Source organism: Zonotrichia albicollis, chromosome 2 (genome assembly GCF_047830755.1).
Source record: "Zonotrichia albicollis isolate bZonAlb1 chromosome 2, bZonAlb1.hap1, whole genome shotgun sequence".
In the NCBI taxonomy this organism is placed as follows: domain Eukaryota; kingdom Metazoa; phylum Chordata; class Aves; order Passeriformes; family Passerellidae; genus Zonotrichia; species Zonotrichia albicollis.
The window spans coordinates 82,173,831-82,192,815 of NC_133820.1; the positions used below are offsets into that span (position 1 = coordinate 82,173,831).

General features: G+C 43.7%; 1 protein-coding gene across 4 annotated transcripts; it reads right to left on the reverse strand.

The window, feature by feature from the left end:
• Positions 1-5,306: 5,306 nt before the first annotated feature.
• SPRY2 (sprouty RTK signaling antagonist 2) lies at positions 5,307-11,829 on the reverse strand. 4 transcript variants are annotated; one of them, XM_074535586.1, is made up of 2 exons: positions 11,046-11,829; positions 5,307-7,080 (listed from the first exon to the last, which is right to left on the reverse strand). In XM_074535586.1, exon 2 carries the CDS (start codon positions 7,027-7,029, stop codon positions 6,094-6,096), a length of 936 nt encoding a protein of 311 aa, XP_074391687.1. In that variant the 5' UTR covers positions 7,030-7,080; positions 11,046-11,829; the 3' UTR covers positions 5,307-6,093. The 4 variants fall into 4 exon arrangements, with proteins under 4 accessions (XP_074391687.1, XP_074391690.1, XP_074391689.1 ...); XM_074535589.1 differs by lacking the exon at positions 11,046-11,829 and adding an exon at positions 10,860-10,883; XM_074535588.1 differs by lacking the exon at positions 11,046-11,829 and adding an exon at positions 10,433-10,568.
• Between the last annotated feature and the right edge of the window lie 7,156 nt (positions 11,830-18,985).

Consider the following 18,985-nt stretch of genomic DNA (forward strand, 5'->3'; position numbering starts at 1 on the left):
GATGCTCCTGCTTCACCTTACTATTTAATGCAGCTGCACTTAAAGATTAAGTTCACAAAGTGAATTCTTGGTCCCTTAACTGCTGTACTTATATATTTCATACTGCCATATACTTTGGGGGAGTGACTGTGAGGGGGGTGGGGAGAGAGGGAAGGGAATCACAAACCAGCAATCCATCAAATTAGCACTCTGTCTTCAATAATTAAACAAAATATATAAATAAAATGACCCAAAGCAAATAAAACTATTTCACAATTTCCTCCTCTTTGCAATGCTTTATGAAAGGGAAATGAGAGGGAAGAAAAACTCTTGACTTCATGCATTTGACATTTTGTGATAAACCAACTTTTATATGTGTCTTACAAGAAGCAACACTTTAAGTAAAATCAGTAATTAATGAAACTGCACTACAGAGGACGCTGACAAAGGTCTGAGTTGATTTTGAGACCTAAAGCAAAACTGTGTCTAATTATAGTAACAGTTTTAGCATAACCAATTAGTGCAATTTACTTACAGTGCAACTAATTTCGAAACACAGCTTGCTATAGCCCTGATGTTTGCATTCATTTCTGTGGTAAGTTTGGTCATTTAAAGATTTTCCATTCTGGTGTGGTTTTTTGAAGCACACTTTGAGAGCATCAACACATACTTTCATCATTAAACAGAAGAACAACAACACGATTTATGACTCATTCATATACAATGCTTCTAGATCAAAATAAAGTGACAGTAAAAAAGTAAAAAACTCCCATTGCCCAAGGGGCTCTCTATGTCTGTAAGTTGGTGATACTTCCTAACACACCCTTGTGTACTGGCTCAGACTCTCCAAATGAAACTTGTGCAACTCCTAAATGGCACCAAGTGCTATCTCTTGTAACATATCTCAGGCGCACCAAGTGGTTTGGTAATTACACAGCAGTCTTTCAGCAAAGCAGAGCTCCTCTGATTATGCAGTTCCTTACCTTTTTGAAACAGATTATCTCCCTTGGCAAGACCATTTTAAAATGTAACTTAAACCCCCAAGTATTAAAATATCCATAAATAATCCTACATAATAGCAGACTACATTGTCAAAGCTTCTGATTATTGGTAACTTCTACTGAAATGGGAACCAACCCATTTTAGTCTAGCAATTTGAACATTTTAGCCCTAAGCTTCTGTAATCAGCATTCACATTGAAGTCAGAGAGAAAAAAAAAAAGTTTATTACACCACACGTAAAGAGAAACTTGAGATATGTAGCACAGCCTCTGATGCTTTCTCCCAAGGCTGAAAACACTGAACTCCCACTCTGTTCCAAACAAAATCATTGCTACTCCTGTCCAAAAGCAACTACATTGGCTCTCTACTGAACAATCCCTGGGCAGAGGAACAGCAGCAGTTCATGCTTCTATTGGAGCAACACCTCTTCCTCTTTAACCTGAAGCACAGTGCCAGCGAGTTAAAACAAAGACACATAAAGCCTTCTTGAGTAATAAAATTCATACCAAAACAATGAAAATAAGATTTTTCTGAAGTAGTGGATTCAAATGTCACGTGAATGGAAAAAACCTCTTATATCACCAAAAATGCAGGAAAAATTACGTGCAGCAAGTTAATCAGTTCTTTGACCTTGTCCTAAACTTTTAGGTACAGAATACTAATGAGAATAGCATGTTTCATCCTTGTCTTTCCCCTTTTGTTCTATAAGTGGCAATAATGTACTATGTATTATGACTAGGAAAGGTCAAAGAAAGGGATAGGGACCAGAAAGAATACATGTGAAGAGAAATAACACAAAGGGATTTCCACAGATTGAAACATGAAATATTTTTTAATTGAAAAGTACTATATATATTTGCACTTTATATGCATGTGTTTTTTGAGTCAAACTGTCCTGACTTCAAAGAGACATTATTTTTTATTTCTAAGATTCCAGTTTAAAATCAGATTGCATAAAGAGGAAAACACCCAAGTATTTTCATTGTTAAGGATTTGGTGCACTTTGTCACCTGCAATCCCACATCTGTTGTGCTACCTGCAATCCCAGCATGTAATTTATTTAAGATGACCCAACAAGACAAATGCTGACATTTTCAGCAAGACATCTATTCAATACTAATCTTACAGACGCTACTCAATCGAGCGTGCTCTCACATTCAGCCAATTTCTTTCTGGCACTCTGCTCCAGTGACTGATTGAGAAATTAGTCTCAGCAGATGAAATCATTATTACTTGCTGTACCTGCACCCAACTAGGAACATCTGAGACAAGACAGACTGTTCAAACCCATCTTTCCCAACCATTAATTCCTAAAAACGTTCCACTGTAGAACAGAAATGCATTCTGCTCTCTTCCTGCCACCTGAGAACAAGACTTAAGATTTCACTAATTACAAAAATTAATTATTTTGCATTTTACCAAAGTGAAAATGGTAATACAGGTAATATTATATCTTTAAATGCTGGGAGTTTAGTAAGAAAGTGTAAAAAATCTATTATGTTAATCATCACAGCAACTTAACTATTTCACTTCTGCACTTGGAGAATTTTTGGCTTTTGAAGACTGATTTGGTAAATCTGTTGAATGTAAATACTCACCTGAATATTATCTCAAATCCTTTAGGAACACATTTTATTTCCATCCAAAGCACTTTTTATTCTCTACTTAAATCTGAATCTCTTTTCCTTTTTTTTCCCCTATTTTATACTGCTATGATCCCTATCTCAAAAAAAAAAAAAAAAAAAAAAATCAAGTTTCAAACCAATAAAGAGCAAAGAAAGAAAAGAAGATCCTGAGGATATTAATATAGGAATTTCTAAATGTTTCTAACTTTTATGTATTTATTTGTAGCTTACATCATACAGAAAAATAATTTGAAAAAATGCTATTCATTTCCATCGTTACTGGTGTCAACTCTCAGTTTGATCCTGCAAATCTCTATACCTTAAACAAACCTTAAGGAATCTCTAAGTTAACAGATCAAAACTCTAAAGCAGCAACACAACAAATGGAGCAATAATAAGGGTTTTGCTCTCTCTCACGACTTCCTAGCAGTCTAAAATTAAAGTCCTATATGATGTATATCAAGCATGACTTTCATGGTTATTCTAAAACCTGTGCATGGAAAATTTTCCTTACTTGGACCTCCACTTTCCTATCTCAAAGGATAAAGTAGGCATGCCCTAATAACATTACCTCAATCCACTTGAAAAGCCCTCTTAATTCTTATTAAAACAATCTAATCTGCTTGAGGCAAGATTTTGGTTTTATTTAGAATACTAAACCTTATCTAATTAAGTGCAATATTAGGATGTTAACTAATATACACAAGCTTTTAAGAGTCCAGTGGGCACAAACATCAATCCATACTAACTGAAGCCTGGACCCCAGTGCCATAGTTAGCCCAACAGGCCACACTTCCCTACATCCCAGCTCCCAAGAGTCATACATCCTGCCCAATTTCTGGTAATGGGCTTACCTGGGGTGGATGGGACCCACTATTTTATCCTCATTAAGAACCAAGTGGAAGGTCACAACCATTGCTCAGTGTTCAAACCAGTTCTAATTTCACTGCCAACAAGAAGATGGTTTTCCTTTTCCCTGAGAACCTAACTAGGCAGACAGAGAACTTACTATACTGCAAAAAGAAAACACATCCACAATTTTAGTATTGGACTTTAGCTGGTAGGACTTTTGAGTTGCACCCACTTTGCTGCGCTGCTCAGCCATCCCAGTTTCCCAGTTTTACTTTCAGCTTTCTGTGGAGTTATCTTCAACTGAAACATAAATCACTGAAAAGACTGGGCTTGCCTTCAGTTTTGTCAAGCTCATCAGTCCACTGATGTATTTACTGAAATCAGTGGGACTTGGGGCTTCCAAGATAGAGCCTAAAGATTCTCCTAATGTTTGTTTTAATCAGCAAGACTAGCCCAGGACAGTTTAAGCATAAGCACCTAACCTAATTCAAGAACTACATTCAGTGAATGGAAACACATGATGGTTATTAACCCCTTCAAGAACAAAATTGCTAAAAACCCCCATAATTAAATAATAAAAATCTCTGTTTATCAGCAGCCAAGCACAATCTCACATATACAGTCCACTACTCAGTTACAGTATACTGATGTGCTTTAAATATGGACAAACTACTCATGTAACATAAGCTACCCTCTTTCTGGCAAATTCCACTCAGAAAGCTAAATATATACTGTTTGTCTTTGTATACCAGAGTATCCAGCCAGCTGGTGCAGAAAGTAAACCAGCTTACATTTTTCACCAGAGAGGTAAGGAAAAAAAAAAAGAGTAAGAGAACAAGCACTTTTTAATTTCACTTGATGATTGATAACCAGTATGCACAAACACACAGTGTAAGATTTCTGAGTCCTACAGACCTATGTAAAATCATCCAAACACCAGACCCGAGATGAAAATTAAGGGGCAAAAAGACAGAACATTTACTCAATGCTCTGGTTTTCAACTTTTAGTGAGTTCTTAATTTATTAGTAATAACTTGTTTTTCTTGGAGGGGCTTCAGAAAAGGCTGGGAGACTTTTTTTAAGCATCAGCTTAAAAATACTTACAACTATTCTTAAATGCCAGCTTAAGAAATGTATAAATAAAATTGAACATTAAGACCTCTAAACTTGGAGAGACATGCTCAGAACAGGAAATGATAGTTTGTTAATAAAGAAAGGTAAATCATTCTCTAGGCTTCCGGTGGGAAACTTGGCAGGGAAAGGATTTTGACCTCAGTGGAAGGTAACTGCCACAAATGACAAATCAAGCAACTTTCTTCTTACAAGTGAGGCAAATGTTTGACATAAGGCTGGACTGCATTCAGATCTATCATTCCCTGTGGCATACTCTTCTAACTTTAACAAATAATCCTGCAAGCTTTTCGCATTGACAGTATTAATTACATTTTTTTCCTCCTCTCTCTCACTGAGTAAAGCCATGCAAGCCTAACATTTCTCGTGAATGATTACTTATTTCCTATTTGAAGCACAAAAGCTCATCACTTATAGAATAGGTCAAGCTTTCAGTGCCTATTAGTCCTAGTCTGGAATGAATTAATGCATCTTCCTATGTTCATTTTCCTTTTCTCTTGTAGGAACAGTATATGGGACATTTGTGGAAAGGAAGGGAGCAAAAATCCTGCACTGTTTTCAGGTAAAGAAGTCAACAAGAAGAAAAGAATACACTTAAAAATCTCATTTTGGTTTCACATTAGGCTCACTGTGACTACAGCACTGTGAAGTTTGCAATTTTAAGTATCAATTCTTCCACCTCAGAACAATAAATGGGAAAAAATGACAAGTAGCCCAGTTTAATTTCAAACGTTAATATATTTTCTATTTTATAGTGAACATATGCATCATTCACCCCTTATTTGCAGCAACTATGACGTCCTCATAAAAAGGGGTGACATTTGTAAGATGCCTCTTAAAATAAATATTTCTTTTTATAAAATAATAAAACTTCAAATAAATATTCTTTACACTAAACAATATGTTGAAAAAATTAGAAAATAAAGGCTGAATTTTACTGTAACTGTACAATATACATGAAGTCCAAAGGGAAATCAAAGTCTTGTAATAGAAGGTTTCCGTAAGACAAAATACAATCTAAAAACATACTGATTGATTCACATTCTTCCGAATGTACAACATATTAGTATAATATTTTGTGACTGTGCCATGTCTTATGACAGCACTTACTTTTCACAGTTGAAAATATTATTGTATATACAAAAATATAGCACATTATCTCTGGCAGAAAACAATGAAAAAAAAAGGAGTCATTTGCTAATTTACAAATTTTGCAAGTACTATTCACAAACAATAGAGTTGCCTAGGAGTGTCTGTGTTGCTTTAGCTTATGCAATATGTGGGTCACAATGTACTGCATCCCTTTTTTCCCCTGTATGCCACTAGCTGGATTCTAACAAGCGTATCAGTTAAGATGGCACACACACAGAAAAGCATTTCACTGCAAACAGCAAAGTACATCCCCAACCCTTCTACTACAGTGCCAAGACCATAGCTGCTTAGTTGGTTGCATATGTACGTTAAAATAATAATCCTTGTTACTTTAGTATTTCTGGCTAGCGATGCTATGTTGGCTTTTCAAAGTTCCTGGGGGGTATGCTGGGAACTTTGCAGCAAACGGTGTTGGAGTGTTTGCAGCGGCACCCAGGCCGATTTACCCGGTCATAACAGCCCTGGCACAACTTGAGGCAACCCTTGGCTGGTAGGTAACACCACAAGCAAGGCAGAAAGAGGGACACTACACCCATGGCGGACCACCTAGTGCAGCAATGTGACTGACTGCAGGAGCAGGGGTTGTCAGCACAGTTGTCCTCGTCATCATTAGAGCAGTGATAGAAGAGGCCCTTCACACAGCAAACACAAGTCCCGTAATCAACCACGTTCTGGGCTGAGCAAAGACACTGCTTGTCACAGATCCAGCATGAGGGCAGGGTCCTTGGATAAGTGCACTCCTTACACTTACACTTTCCACAGTCCTCACACCTGTAGCTGTGCGCTCCCAAGTCTTCTTTGCTCAGTGGCTTCAGCTCACTTGGCTTGAGCTCAGACTTGGGCTGCATCCGGACTATCCCATCAGCAACTGGCCCCGAAGATGATCCCAGAAGTCTCTGCTCTGAGGAATTACTGCTCGTACTGGTCCTCGTACTGCTCCGTGAGCCCGTGCTGACTGTGCTGATGGACCGGGACAGAGGCGCTCGAGGAGATGCGTGCGTTTGCGTGTGCTGGATCCGGCTAACATGGCGATGCTCAGGCAAGCCGTGGGGCCTTTCATTTTTGGGTTGGGCTGTTACCCGAGGAGAAGACTTGACCCCCGGCCGTGGAGCCACCGTAGGTCCCTCTGTGTATTCATTAGTGTTTCGGATGGCTCTGATCTGGTCCAAGGACAAGACGTGGACCTGCTGCATCAGGACATCCCGCAGGTCGGGCTCCCCGTGCGGCCGCCCACTGTCACGCCGAGCCTGTAGTAAGGGCTGCGACCCACTGCCGTGCTGAGTCTCCATCAGTGCCCAGAAGCTTGCTCACCCCGCCAGGCTTAGAACACATCTGAAATCCTGGAGCAAAAAAGAGAGGATTCACTATTGAAACACATCTCATGCTCTCTCCAGCAGTTTTTCAAGCCTGCAGGACCCCACAGCACCGCAGACAATCAAGTAATGCATCAGCCATTAAATAAAGCAGTCACGTCTGGGACAAGCACTGGCACCGGTCAGCTGAGTGACCAAATTCCCTTGGCCTGTTCTGCCTACTGCTGTGGAGAGCTTAAGGACCTTTAAGAATCCCTAGGAGTCTTTCCTAGGACCATGCAACTTAACTTGTGGCTCTGGGAAGTCTAGGTATTACTCCTGCTGACTGAGGCTTCTCAGGCCATCTTCTGGTTAGACCATGGCCTTTAAAGTGATTACATTTCAGCCACTTGAAGTGACACTTCTTTTCACATCAGGCTACTGAAAACCTTATACTAAAAAAAAAAAAAAAAAAAAAAAAAAAACTATCCTGCAAGTATTTAGCAAGTGTAATGTGACCTGCTGATGACAGACATATAATTCTCCAATTTTGTTTCAAACTGGATAATATTTTGGTAGGCTAGTCTCTTTACACATTAAACTTTACATGATGTAAATAGGAAATTTTAGTTTAATACCAATGGTCCCAAGAAAAACACTAAATAGCAATAAAATGTTTGAGGTTAGACATTAAATGAGTTAGTGCTACCAAAAACTTCAACAGCACAAGTAAAAATATCTCTCTCCAGTATTTTAGTGTGTGTCATACTGGTGCACACCACTGTGATTGTTATTTTAAGGCTCAAAACTACAAAAGCAATGTTACCACAGTTGTTTGGTTGTTGTTTTCTTTTTATGTGTAAAAAATTCCATAGACTACATTTCAAATTGTAAATATTATCAAGAGTGGCTTGTGGGATAGAGGCATGCATAACAGAATCAAATAATGCCAGCATCCAAGACATCTACTTGATTGTGAATATTACTTGAAAGGATTGTTAACTACAAAGTAGAAATGCAGACTATAGAATTTAAATGAAAAGCCAGTAAAAGACACAGAAGATGAGAACCTGTAAATAACTTCCACACTCAAATATGCGCAAGTTTCAAATACTGCCCTGTAAATTAGTTAATATTTGTTTTGCCTTTATCATATCTTAAAGTGGCTCCAAAATCCAATTACCTATACAAAAATCCAGAACAATATTCTACAATTAAAACCCAAGCAGGAACCAGACTTCTTACAAGGACCACACAATGTCTTCAATTATACCTAGAAAGAGCACCATAGTGTTACTCTGTACACATCAGTTACCAACAATAATACTGTACTGCAGAATAGTAAAATATAGCCAAACAGTTTAACAAAGAGTATCTCAAGACACAGTCTTTATTCTAACACCAATGCAAAACATTTAACCTTTTAACTCCTGGCTCCCCTCCTTCAAGTGGTTTTTTTTTCGTAAAAAAAAAATTAAATACATATAGAAAAATCTCTAACTCTTAAGAGTGATCACTTATTTTAAATATTGCTAAATCCTGGTTTTGGACACAGGATGTATGTTACGGTGCTCCCTCTCCCCCCTCCCCGTCCATATCCCCCCCCAAAAGTCTTGCAAACTTAAACTTGGCTTGAAGTATTGCTTACACTTTTTTTTTTCTTTCAAATTAAAACCTCTGCCACGCCAAAAGTTTCAACCAACAGCCTAAGTAGATGTTCACCTCCTCTGAAACTATCTGGAGATAGGAAATAATAGAAAATAAAATGCTTTCCCGACTCTAGAGAGAAATTGGCAGCCCTATGTCTCCTCCGCGTCCAGGCTTCCCCCGGCCCCGGGCAGCCTGGAGGGTACGCCGGCTCAGCCCCTGCCTCTCCAGAAATGACAACCCACTGCAAAAGCAAAGCTGACCCTGACCTGAAGGCGCTTCAGACGACCCCGGGATCGGTGTCGGAGCCCCCCTCAGACGCCAAGGTGGGAGCTGGAGAAGCAGCCTCCGGCCCCCGCTTCCCTCCCCGCCTCCAGCTCCGCCTCGGGCGGGGGGCGCGCAGCAGGTGGGAGGCGACAGCCCCTGGCCCGCCGCAGAGTGCAGACAAGCTGGAGATAACCAGGAGACATCCTCCGGGCCGGGAGGTGGGAGGGGGCAGCCGCAGCCGCCTTATCAGAAAGTCAAACCCACGTTTCCTTTTAACTCTTCCCCCCCGCCCTCCCCCAGGAGATGCTAAAGGAGCTTCCCCTCCCGGGAAGTGCCAGGCGCCCTGCAGACGGTTCAGACAACACCTCCGGGACAGCTGGGCAAAAGGCACATTACCCCCTCTCGCCTTGCCCTAAACACCCATTCAACTTCACAAAGCCAGCCGCTGGAAAAGCTCCTCTTATTTTACGCATATTCTGCAAATTGCCTGACCTTCAGCCCGCCCCGCTCCGCCCCAGCCCGGAGGGACCCGGCAGGCATTTCCAGCGGGGCATCGGGCCGAGCCGGGTGCTCCCCGGGTTTTCTCCCCGTCACAGATCCGCTAACAGGACAGGATGCAAAGAACCAGCACATTTATTTGCAAGCCGACATTTGCCTGGAAATCCTGACGGGAGGGCACACCTCTCCCTCCTCTGACCTAGTCCTTCTCTCCTTTGCATCCGCCAAGAGCCAGAGAAGCAGATTTGCCTTTTTGTGTGTGCATGTGTGTGATAACACGATTCCCCACTTCTAAGAGCCAAAGTCCACTCTCACCGAGCTCAAGTGCCAGGATTGCTAACTTTTCTTTTCTTTCAAACTGGGCTTGGCAAAAGGGTGAGCGAGGGGGACGGGTTTCGCGTTCGGCACATTTGGGGAGGTTTAAAACTCGAGGGGCTTCTTGCCTGCTGTGGAAAAATCCCGTGTACAGCTGGCCGGGGAAGGGCGAAGCCTAAGGGAGAGAAGTCCTCTCTCTGCCCGTGAATTTCTGTTTTGTGGCCGGAGCCTGTGCAAGGCACCCCCACCCCCATTCCCACCGCACACACACCAACCACCTCCTCTTCTTTCAAAGTGCTTTGAAACCCCCATTAAGGGCCGAGTGTGTGATCAGACTATGGATTAGGGCAAAAGGGACTTTACCATCGGGGTGGGGCAAAGTGACACACAAACAGCTTGCTGAAAACACCAGCAGCTTTTTTTATTTTTCTTTTTTCCCCTCTTTTTTAATGGGGGAAGGGGGCTGTCACGAAGTAAACCCGCCAAAAAAAAAAAAAAAAAAGTAAAAATTATGGCTTTTCCTTCCCCTCCACACATACCCTCTGCATAGAAGAACCTAGGGAAGGACTTTCCTCGTCTTACAGATCGAATAAATTTCATCACAGGAGAAGTATCTAAGCTTACACACACGCACGCACACACACGTATATATTTGCACCAGACGTGCACTCACTTCCGAATCGCACGGATCTCCTGACGCCACTAGAGACAGGCGTAAATCCCGCACTGCAAGGAGGGCTGCTCCTTCCCTTCTCCCCCAGGAGCGGGGCACCCCCGGCCCCGGCGCTCGCCAGCCCCGCCGCGCCCTCCCTTCGCCTCCCCCGGGGCTCGTCGGAAACCCACGCGTGCCCGGCGGGGCAGGAGCGCGCAGGACCTCCCGCGCCCGGCCCCCCGCACCAGCAGCAGCAGCAGCAGCACGGAGAACACGGCGGAGCTGTGGCGGCTCCGTGGAGCGCACCCCGGCCCGCCGGCAGCCCCCGCAGCCCTCCGCCCCCCGCGCAGCCTTGCGCAGCCCCGGGCTCCGCGGCGCGGCACGAACGCGGCGCAGTCCGCGGAGCTCCCCCAGCCCTCCCCGGAGAGAAAGCGCTCCGAAATCCCACCTCCAGCTCCTCTCTGAGAAAGGAAGGAGAAGGGAAGGGGGGGAGAGGGAGAACCTGTACGAATGGAAAAGGGATCGGCCTCAAACATTTCCACGAGTTTTCTTGGAGCAACCAAAGGACGGGGGGGGGGGGGGGGGGTGGAGGTTACTGAAAAGCTTGTTTTGCAAAGAGGGAAAAGGCTCTCACCGTGATCGCGGCGCTGCACCAAACCCCTCTCTCACTTGTATTTTCTTCTTCCTGCGGTTTGCAAATAAATCCAGCCCTAAAGCAAAAAAAAATTCTTTTCCAAACTCTGCTTTAGTCCAACTTGCAAATTAGAGTAAGAATGATCACCACGTTAAAAAAAAAAAAAGTCCACAGCAAACTTAGGTGCCTCTCCCCAGATCGATTATAAATTCGTGTGTGCGTGTATACACTATAATAATAATCAAAACACCTCTCCGGATCGGGGTGGGTTTTCTTTGCTACTAAAAATCACTTAGTCTTACACACACACACTTTCCTTTTTTTTCCTCAATGAACAGGAGGCCGGATCGCCAACACCAAGTCACTTTTTTTTTTTGCTGCTGTTGCAAATTGATCAAGAGGAAAGGGAAAAGCCAAAGAAAACAAAACAAAGTGGATCTAAAATAAAATCCCAGAGCTTTCTTCCACTGAGCTCCTCCAAAAAAGCAGCTTGTGCAATGTAGCCGTTCTGCTGAGAAACTGCTTGCTGCAGGCTCCTCTCCCCTCTCTCCCTCTTAGCTTTCTCGCTCCCTCTGCGAGCGTGTGTGTTGCAGGCAGTTCTGTGGTTTGCAATCGGGGGGGTGTTTTGGGAGCGCAGCGGATTTGTGGTGGTGGTTGTTGTGTGTTTGGAGGAGGTGGAGGAGGAGGAGGAGGAAGATTTGAGATCTGAGCTGTAGGGGCTCGGCGTTTTTCTGCTCGCTCGCTCTCTCCCTCTCTCTCTTTTTCTTTCCGGAGGAGGTAGGGTGATCTCTCTGCAAAAGCAGCAGTAAATGGCGTCATGTGGATCTGAGGAGGAACAGAGCAGTTGTTGTCCCAGAGGATATATCGCATCCGGTCCCAGCTCATTGGCTCTGCGGGGCTACATTCACTGGCGCTCCCAGCGCCCTGCCAGCACTCAGAGCTGCGGGAGGCATTCAAAAGGGCAGCGCTGCCGCCGCCGAGCCAGCCCGGCTGCCCCGGCTCCGGCCCCGGCCCCGGCCCGTCCGCGGCGCTGCGCGGGGCGAGCGGCAGCCGCGCTCCGGGGCCTGGCCGCAGCCTGTGCTCACGGGAGGCTGCTCCGTGCGCGGTCTCACGCCGCTCGGGGTTGCTTTTGTGCTCCTGTATTTACTCAGAGGCAGGCGGCGATAGGTTTGCAGGGAAGCCGAGGGGAACTCGCTTCTCGCGGGGAGGAAGGCGCGCTCTCCCCGCCGCGGCGGCCGCTCGGGAGACCCGCGTCCGGGTGCTCCCCGTTGCCTCCCACCCGTTTTTCTTAACCGAGTGGAATAAAAGTTTACACTTTCTGCCCCTCCCCTCCCCCGCTTCGCCCTTTCCAGCCGCCGGTCGCCGGCCGCGCAGGGAGCAGGAAGGGTGATTACTTGGGGCATTGTCCCGCGGATTAATGCGATTAGGCGGCGCGGAGGGCGCCCCCGTGCCCGGGCGGGAGCGCGGAGCGGGGCCCGCGGGGCGCGGAGCGGGCGGCAGCTCCCCGCGCCTCGGGCGCCTGCCCGCGGGGTGCACCGCGTCCCTGGCACCAGCGGGGTCCCCCCGCCTGTTCGGGGGGGGGGGGGGGGCTGGATGTGTGGAGGTTTTTCTAATAAGTTTAAAAAGCCCTGCAAACTCCCCACCCCCCCCCAACTTTATTTTAGTCAGTTGCCATTCGTGCGGGGGACGCGGTCTGCGAGCAGCTCGCGAACGTGACTGTTTGTCTTCTGGGCGTTTCCTGACACGGCCGCAGCTCGGTCCCCTTGGTACGGGCTGGAAGCACTGGCGGGGCCACTGCGGCTGGTTGGACGCGGGCATCTTGCGCCGGCACGTATCTGTACGCGCAGCCCTGTCCCCGGGCAGGCGCGCACCGAGCACCAGTGTTGCCGTGTCACGTGTGGCACTGCTTAAAATACACACCGTGTGTAAGGCAGGAATCGCTGCGCTATTCACAGGGACAGCCCGCCGTGCAAAGCCCCAGCCAGCCCTCTACTACTCGAGGCGATTTCGCAGGCACTTCCTCTCCTACACCTGCTGGTCACTGCTCTGTGGAGGGGGTGATCATTCCCCATAAAAACCTGTGAGTGCTGTGTCTCACATGGAAGGCCTTCGGGTTTTCGTGGTTTTATGCTCAAGTATCCGTTCTTCCACAGTAATATTCTGAACCTGTAAACTATTTTCCGTACTCGGGTGACAATAAGGTCAGCCGGAGTTAAACGGGGCTCGCTTCTTTCCTTTCAAGCGGCTTCCATCGCTCCTTAGCCCGCACAGAACTGCTGCATCCCGGCCGTCCGTCCCCCCCCCACCCTGTTCGATCCCCGGCCCGCAGACGGAGCGCTCTCCCGCGGGGCGGGGGCTGCCCCGGGGCCGGAGCCGCAGCCCGGTGTGGCTGGGTTATCCCCGGGGCTGGAGGCGCAGCCCGGTGTGGCCGGGTTACCCCCGGGGCTGGGGAGCGGCGGGGCGCGGCTGCTGTCCCCGGCAGAGGGAGCGCGGCGCCGGCGCGGGGGGCAGCGGGTCAGGGCGGCTCCGGGGCGCAGCAGCCCCGGCGCCGGGCAGCGCCGCAGGAGCCGCGGGCCTGCCCTGAGCCTCCCCGCGGGACGGGACACCCAGCGGCCTGGCGTCTCCGTGAGGATGCGCCGGGCAGCGACATGAGCATCCTCGGAGATGCGCCTTGTGTGAAGGCTGCGCGCTCTGTGTCAGCAAGACGATCCACGGTGTTCCGCTGTGGGAGACAAATATGGGTTAAAATATCCGGGAAACAGTAAACACAATATTCCCCTCACTGCAGAAAGACAAAATTCACTTCCTCCCACATAGCAAAGTCAAAAATAGGTTAAGAACTTTTTGTGCAGACCTATACACATGGGAAAGGTCTGTTAAATTATTTATCATCGTTTATAATGAGTACATAAATAGTGTTTTAAGCTGGAAAGTTCATAACACCATTTTAAAATCCTTTGGTCAGTAGTGCAATCATCAATTCCCACATCAGTTCTCAACTACAGGTGTATACACTTGATACAGTGAGTAGTCTCAAAGACAGATCTAAAAACAGTGAAGCTATTTTTACTTGCACAGGCAGTCATGCGTGCAAAATGGTGAAGCTTCAATGTGTTATAGCTCAAAAAAAAAAAAAAAAAAAGAAAAAAAAAGAGGTAAAAATAAAGCCAGAAAAACCCCCAAGAATACAGCATCCTGGTACTGATGAGTTTGAAAGAGAAGATTTGTGTGCAAAGATTTGTGTGCTCACGGGCACAAAGGTAAACAATCTGTAGTGCATAAATCTGCAAATACTTAAGTGTGGTCTTTTTTGTATGTGAGCTTGTGTGTGTTCATGTTGGAGCTTCAATGCTGATTTCTCAGAGTTTTAATCTGATGGTACCTTGGAACAAGCTTTTGGAGGATTTCATGTATCACTCACATTTCTTGCAGTGGAGAATGGCTTAATGCATGTGATTATGTTTCCCCTAGTGGTTTGCTCTAACCACTGCATGCTTTTGTTGTGTTTTTTTGTTTTTTGGTTTGGTTTTTCTTGGGGGGGGGGATTTCCCTTGGTTTTTTTTTTTTTTTTTTTTTTGCTTTTAAGCCAAGTAGGCCTTATTTTTGAGACGAGTTTCTTGAGTTTATTCTCAGCAGAGAAATGTAACTGTTGTGTATATATATATTTGTGTACACACCAACATACACATGTATTTATATGTGTATAGGTGTTGTGTGTTCATGATATATTTGAAGAGTAGCAATTCCAGTGGCTTCAGGTGAAAAATGGGGAATATACATTTGAAAAGTGTATGACATGACAGACACCCATATGAAATAGCTGAAACTTTTCTGCTTCATCCTGAAATTGTCCCACAAATTTTTGCTTGATTCAATTTTCAGACCAGGACTGGAAAACAAGTGGTTTCTCCCTTTACTTTGAAAAGAGAGGGCAGCTCATTCAGAAGGAATACTTCCTGTAAGGGAATGAAAGTGCAGTACTTTGCTGACTTTGAGAACATTTCATGCCTTATCTCATGAGTTAATGCAATGATATATCCTAAAAGGACTAAGTTTGGCTGCACATTGCTTCTAATGCCCAGAAGTTCCATCAAAACTTAAACCTTTAATTGATTATCTTCCGTGTTTGTGACTGTGAATAAGCTAAAGTACATAAAGGAATTACAGAGCTTTTTAAAGGTGTAAAGCTTTTTTTTTTGTCTACTGGTATTTCATTGAGATTCTCAGGGCAAATAAGGCCATTTAAATTGTAGAGAGAAACAGAGAAGTCAAACACACTGCACTGTAAACAGGTGGATGTACTTATAAAGAAAATTAGGTCCTTGACTCTGTACTGTTAGTTTTGCTTTTGCAATTTTTGTTGTAGTTTACCTGAAGGAAATCCTGGAATTCTCTTCCCTGAGAAAAGGGGGAAAATGAACACTGAGTTCTAGGAACACAGTCTGTGGGACAAGGATCAGCACTGTTATATGTGATACCTGCCACTCTGGTTGGGAATGCACAAGTCCCTCAGCTGCTCGGAGATTTAGTCTCCTGCTTTTAGTGATGCCCAGATCTTCTCTGATTAAACTGCTATTTTCAGATCTAGCTCATGATAGACACCTTTCTTAAAGATGATATAGGCCAGATCCTGTGTTACTTTATCCCATCTGGTGATTGCCCCAGTATATAGAGGGACAGTTGCCAGTATTTGTTGAATACCAAATATACTTATGTAAACTTAAAGAATAAACAAATCTCTTTCCTGTACCTTCTGAAGTTATACTGAAGGATACATACATTTAGTACTGGTAATATAATGTGGAGCTTTTGCATGTAAATTGTTCTAATAAAGCTAGTGTGCTCTTTGATGTGTCATTCAATGTTATTTGGTTATATTTGTGTCCTTGATAAAATCAGCATTTTTTTAAAAATTTATAAACCTTTCTAGCTTATACAATGCATTTTATAATTTCTCTTCTCAAATGCCTTGAGACCAAATTTTCGTAAATTGGACAATTTGGCATGTATTTGGACTAAGTGAAGTTTATGTGCTAAGCTGGTACTGTAGCAGGCTTTTTATGGTTTATATGGTGTATTTGTTTTTGGTAGGGTATTTCTTCTAATATTTTTGATTTCTTTGGTAGAAATAATCATAAGAATGACAGCACAGACCAGCCTTGTCTGTTAGTGTTTGAAACACTGCATTTTCTAGATTCATTCAGTTAGAGGCTTGATAACACTGGGCTTGACTCCACTAGAATTTTATGCAAAATCAACTGATTGTCTATTAAAATGTTAATAAGCACTGGTTTGGGAATTCCCAAAATATTTTATAGCAGGATGCAGACATTTATGTGTTGACCTGGGATTAAAGTGACTCAGAATAAATGGAAGAAGTCAATGTTAGAAGTTATGGGAAATTTGAAAGGAGGTTTTATGAAGAGACTTATCACATCTCTGCTGTGGTTTGCAACAGTAGTTTTCAAATTTCTTCAGTCTGTAGACTTTTTCTGTGCTTTAGAAGAGAAAAAAAAATGTAGGGGAAGCATAGAGCTTTTTAGAAAATTGTAAATTACGAGACCTCCCATTTAGAAGTGGTTGATAGGAATTCACAGATCACAGTTAGAAAACCACTGATGTAGAGATACCTGAACTAGCTCTAAACTGCAATAAGTAACAGAAAGGTAAATTAATATCTTGGGTACTGTGAGCAGTGAAGTTGGAAGAAGCCTGCTCTTCTCAGAAGTGCAAGGTAGCCAGGATGGACCTCCATGCTGTGATTGCCACTCTGCTCCCAGAACATAAGATGTTTTTCTGCATTGGAGGCTGGAGTTCAAAAAATTCCTAGAGAAACTCCTAGAGATGAGCAATTGGTAACATAAACTTTAAATGTCAGTCAAGGCATATGTACAAGTCAGACTTACAGATTTTGCTGGAAACAAAAGGTAGCAGATTGAGCAAAGGTTTAAAAAAAGTATAATGTTTATCCTATTTACTGAGATTATTTTTATTTTCCTCAATTGTGAAAGACTTATGTTCTTCTGAATACAAGCATACAAGTGCATCCTGAAAACAGAGGTGTTGTATGCAGGACAGAATAATTTCCTGGAGATTAATGCATTTTGCTCAAAAAAGAAGATAAAAACTGATGTTTCTCTATCACTTGTCTGAAAATCAGAACACAATCAAAATACAATACTGTAAATATGGTTACATCAATTAAAAAAAAAATTAAGATTGTAATATACCCTGATTCTGCTGTCAGATCTGTGCTTTTCCCCCCCTGATTATAATAGCAATATCAATGACAATAATTAAACTGCTGGATATTCTATCACAGTTTTCTCCACAGATCTCAAACTAGTTTTCAGGAGATGTCACTGCCCATTTTGGAGGGGAGAAAAAACAAGGAAGAAAGAAGTAACTTATCTCAAAAGCAAGGGCTAGGACTCTTAGGTGCCAGTTCAGTCTCTGTGCTGTGTGCATGCTGCTTCCCATGAAGGCCCAAGGTGTTCATTTCCTTCATGACCTCCAGTCTTTCTGCCCTAACAAAATTTCAGAATCTGAGTCTGATGGAATCGGAACACTTTAAAAAATTATGAACTGTTAGACAATTATCTTACTTTGAGAGGGAAGAGGACAAAATGTTTGGTTATCTAAACAAGGTTATCTCTGCAGGAGCATGCACTCCCACCCCTTGATTAAAGAGTTTCTCTAAACTTCCATCTCTGCATCTGGTGTAGTTACTGCTATCTCATTTGTGGTTTTGTAATCATCTTTTCCTGTATTTTAAGCAAGTCTAAAACTTACAAAAGTCCCATAGATACAAAGGCAGAAATTAACAGAGAAGCTGAATCTTGGAGCTGTTCCTCCTAAATAAGCCCCTGACTCCTTCTGGAGCCTGAGTGAAAGTCTAATGTGCTCCAGGCCAGGGAGGGAATCCAGCTGTCCAGTGCAGCTCCTAGGATGGTGTTCTAATTAATGAAAGCTAAAGGAAGCATTGGAAATTGCGTTACAAACATAGACAATAAATCCACTGCATCTGACAGAACAAGCTTGCAAAATAAGCCCACTGGAAAACTTCCTTCATTCTTGAGGTTAAGTGTTTAAACCGTTTAACATATTTTAAGTTTTCTTATTGTTGCTTACTCACAAGGCAATTCAAATTGGCATAAATTATATCCAGTTCTGGCGGTTTACGTTGTGTCAAAGCAGTTGTGTTTTTGAAAGTATGTGCTGTTCAATTTCCATTTTCTTTCTTAGCTTCGTAGATTTGTTTTCTCCACAGGGACACAAATTATGGCTCCATAAAATCCCTTTCAGCTAAGGAAATTTCTGTTAACACCTTATTCAAAATCCCAATGTAGACAATAGAAATAAAGACAAAAACCTTTATTTAGTTCAATAACTTTTGCATCAGGTAAAGTTTGACTTCTGTGAGGACAAATTCTTTGCAGAGTTAGAGAATATATGTAAGTATATGTCTAAATTAGACGGTCAATACGTAAAATTATACGTACAGATGGTAGATGCTGGGCCCTAGCTAATAGTTGTACTTTCAGGTTTGGTCGAAGCTGGAGCTTAAGCTGCAAAGGCAAAATCTTCATTCAGCCCAACTTCAAACCCAAGGATTTTTTTGCAGTAAAAAGGACTAGGAGAGGGAAAGCGTTTTCTCTGTGGTGAGAGGGAGGCAGGAGGGAAGAGCCTTTTGCTGAGACCCTCTCGGATTTAGCATTGCAGAGGCTGGTTCTGAAGGCAAGTCAATGAAATAGAAACGAGAATTTCCTCCGCTCTCCTTCCTGCTTCTGTCTTTGCCTGTCTCACCTTTTGAGAACCTGATTTGTATTTGTATACATGCGTGTGATCCCGATTTCATTGTTTGCCTTTTCACACAAGCACTTTCACCTACATCCCCCTTCCCTCCCCTCCCTTCCTCTCATTTGGCAGCCAGTTGGGCT

Coding starts and splice junctions, on each gene's coding strand:
- SPRY2 (XM_074535586.1), bottom strand. CDS start 7,029: ATGGAGACTCAGCACGGCAGTGGGTCGCAGCCCTTACTACAGGCTCGG.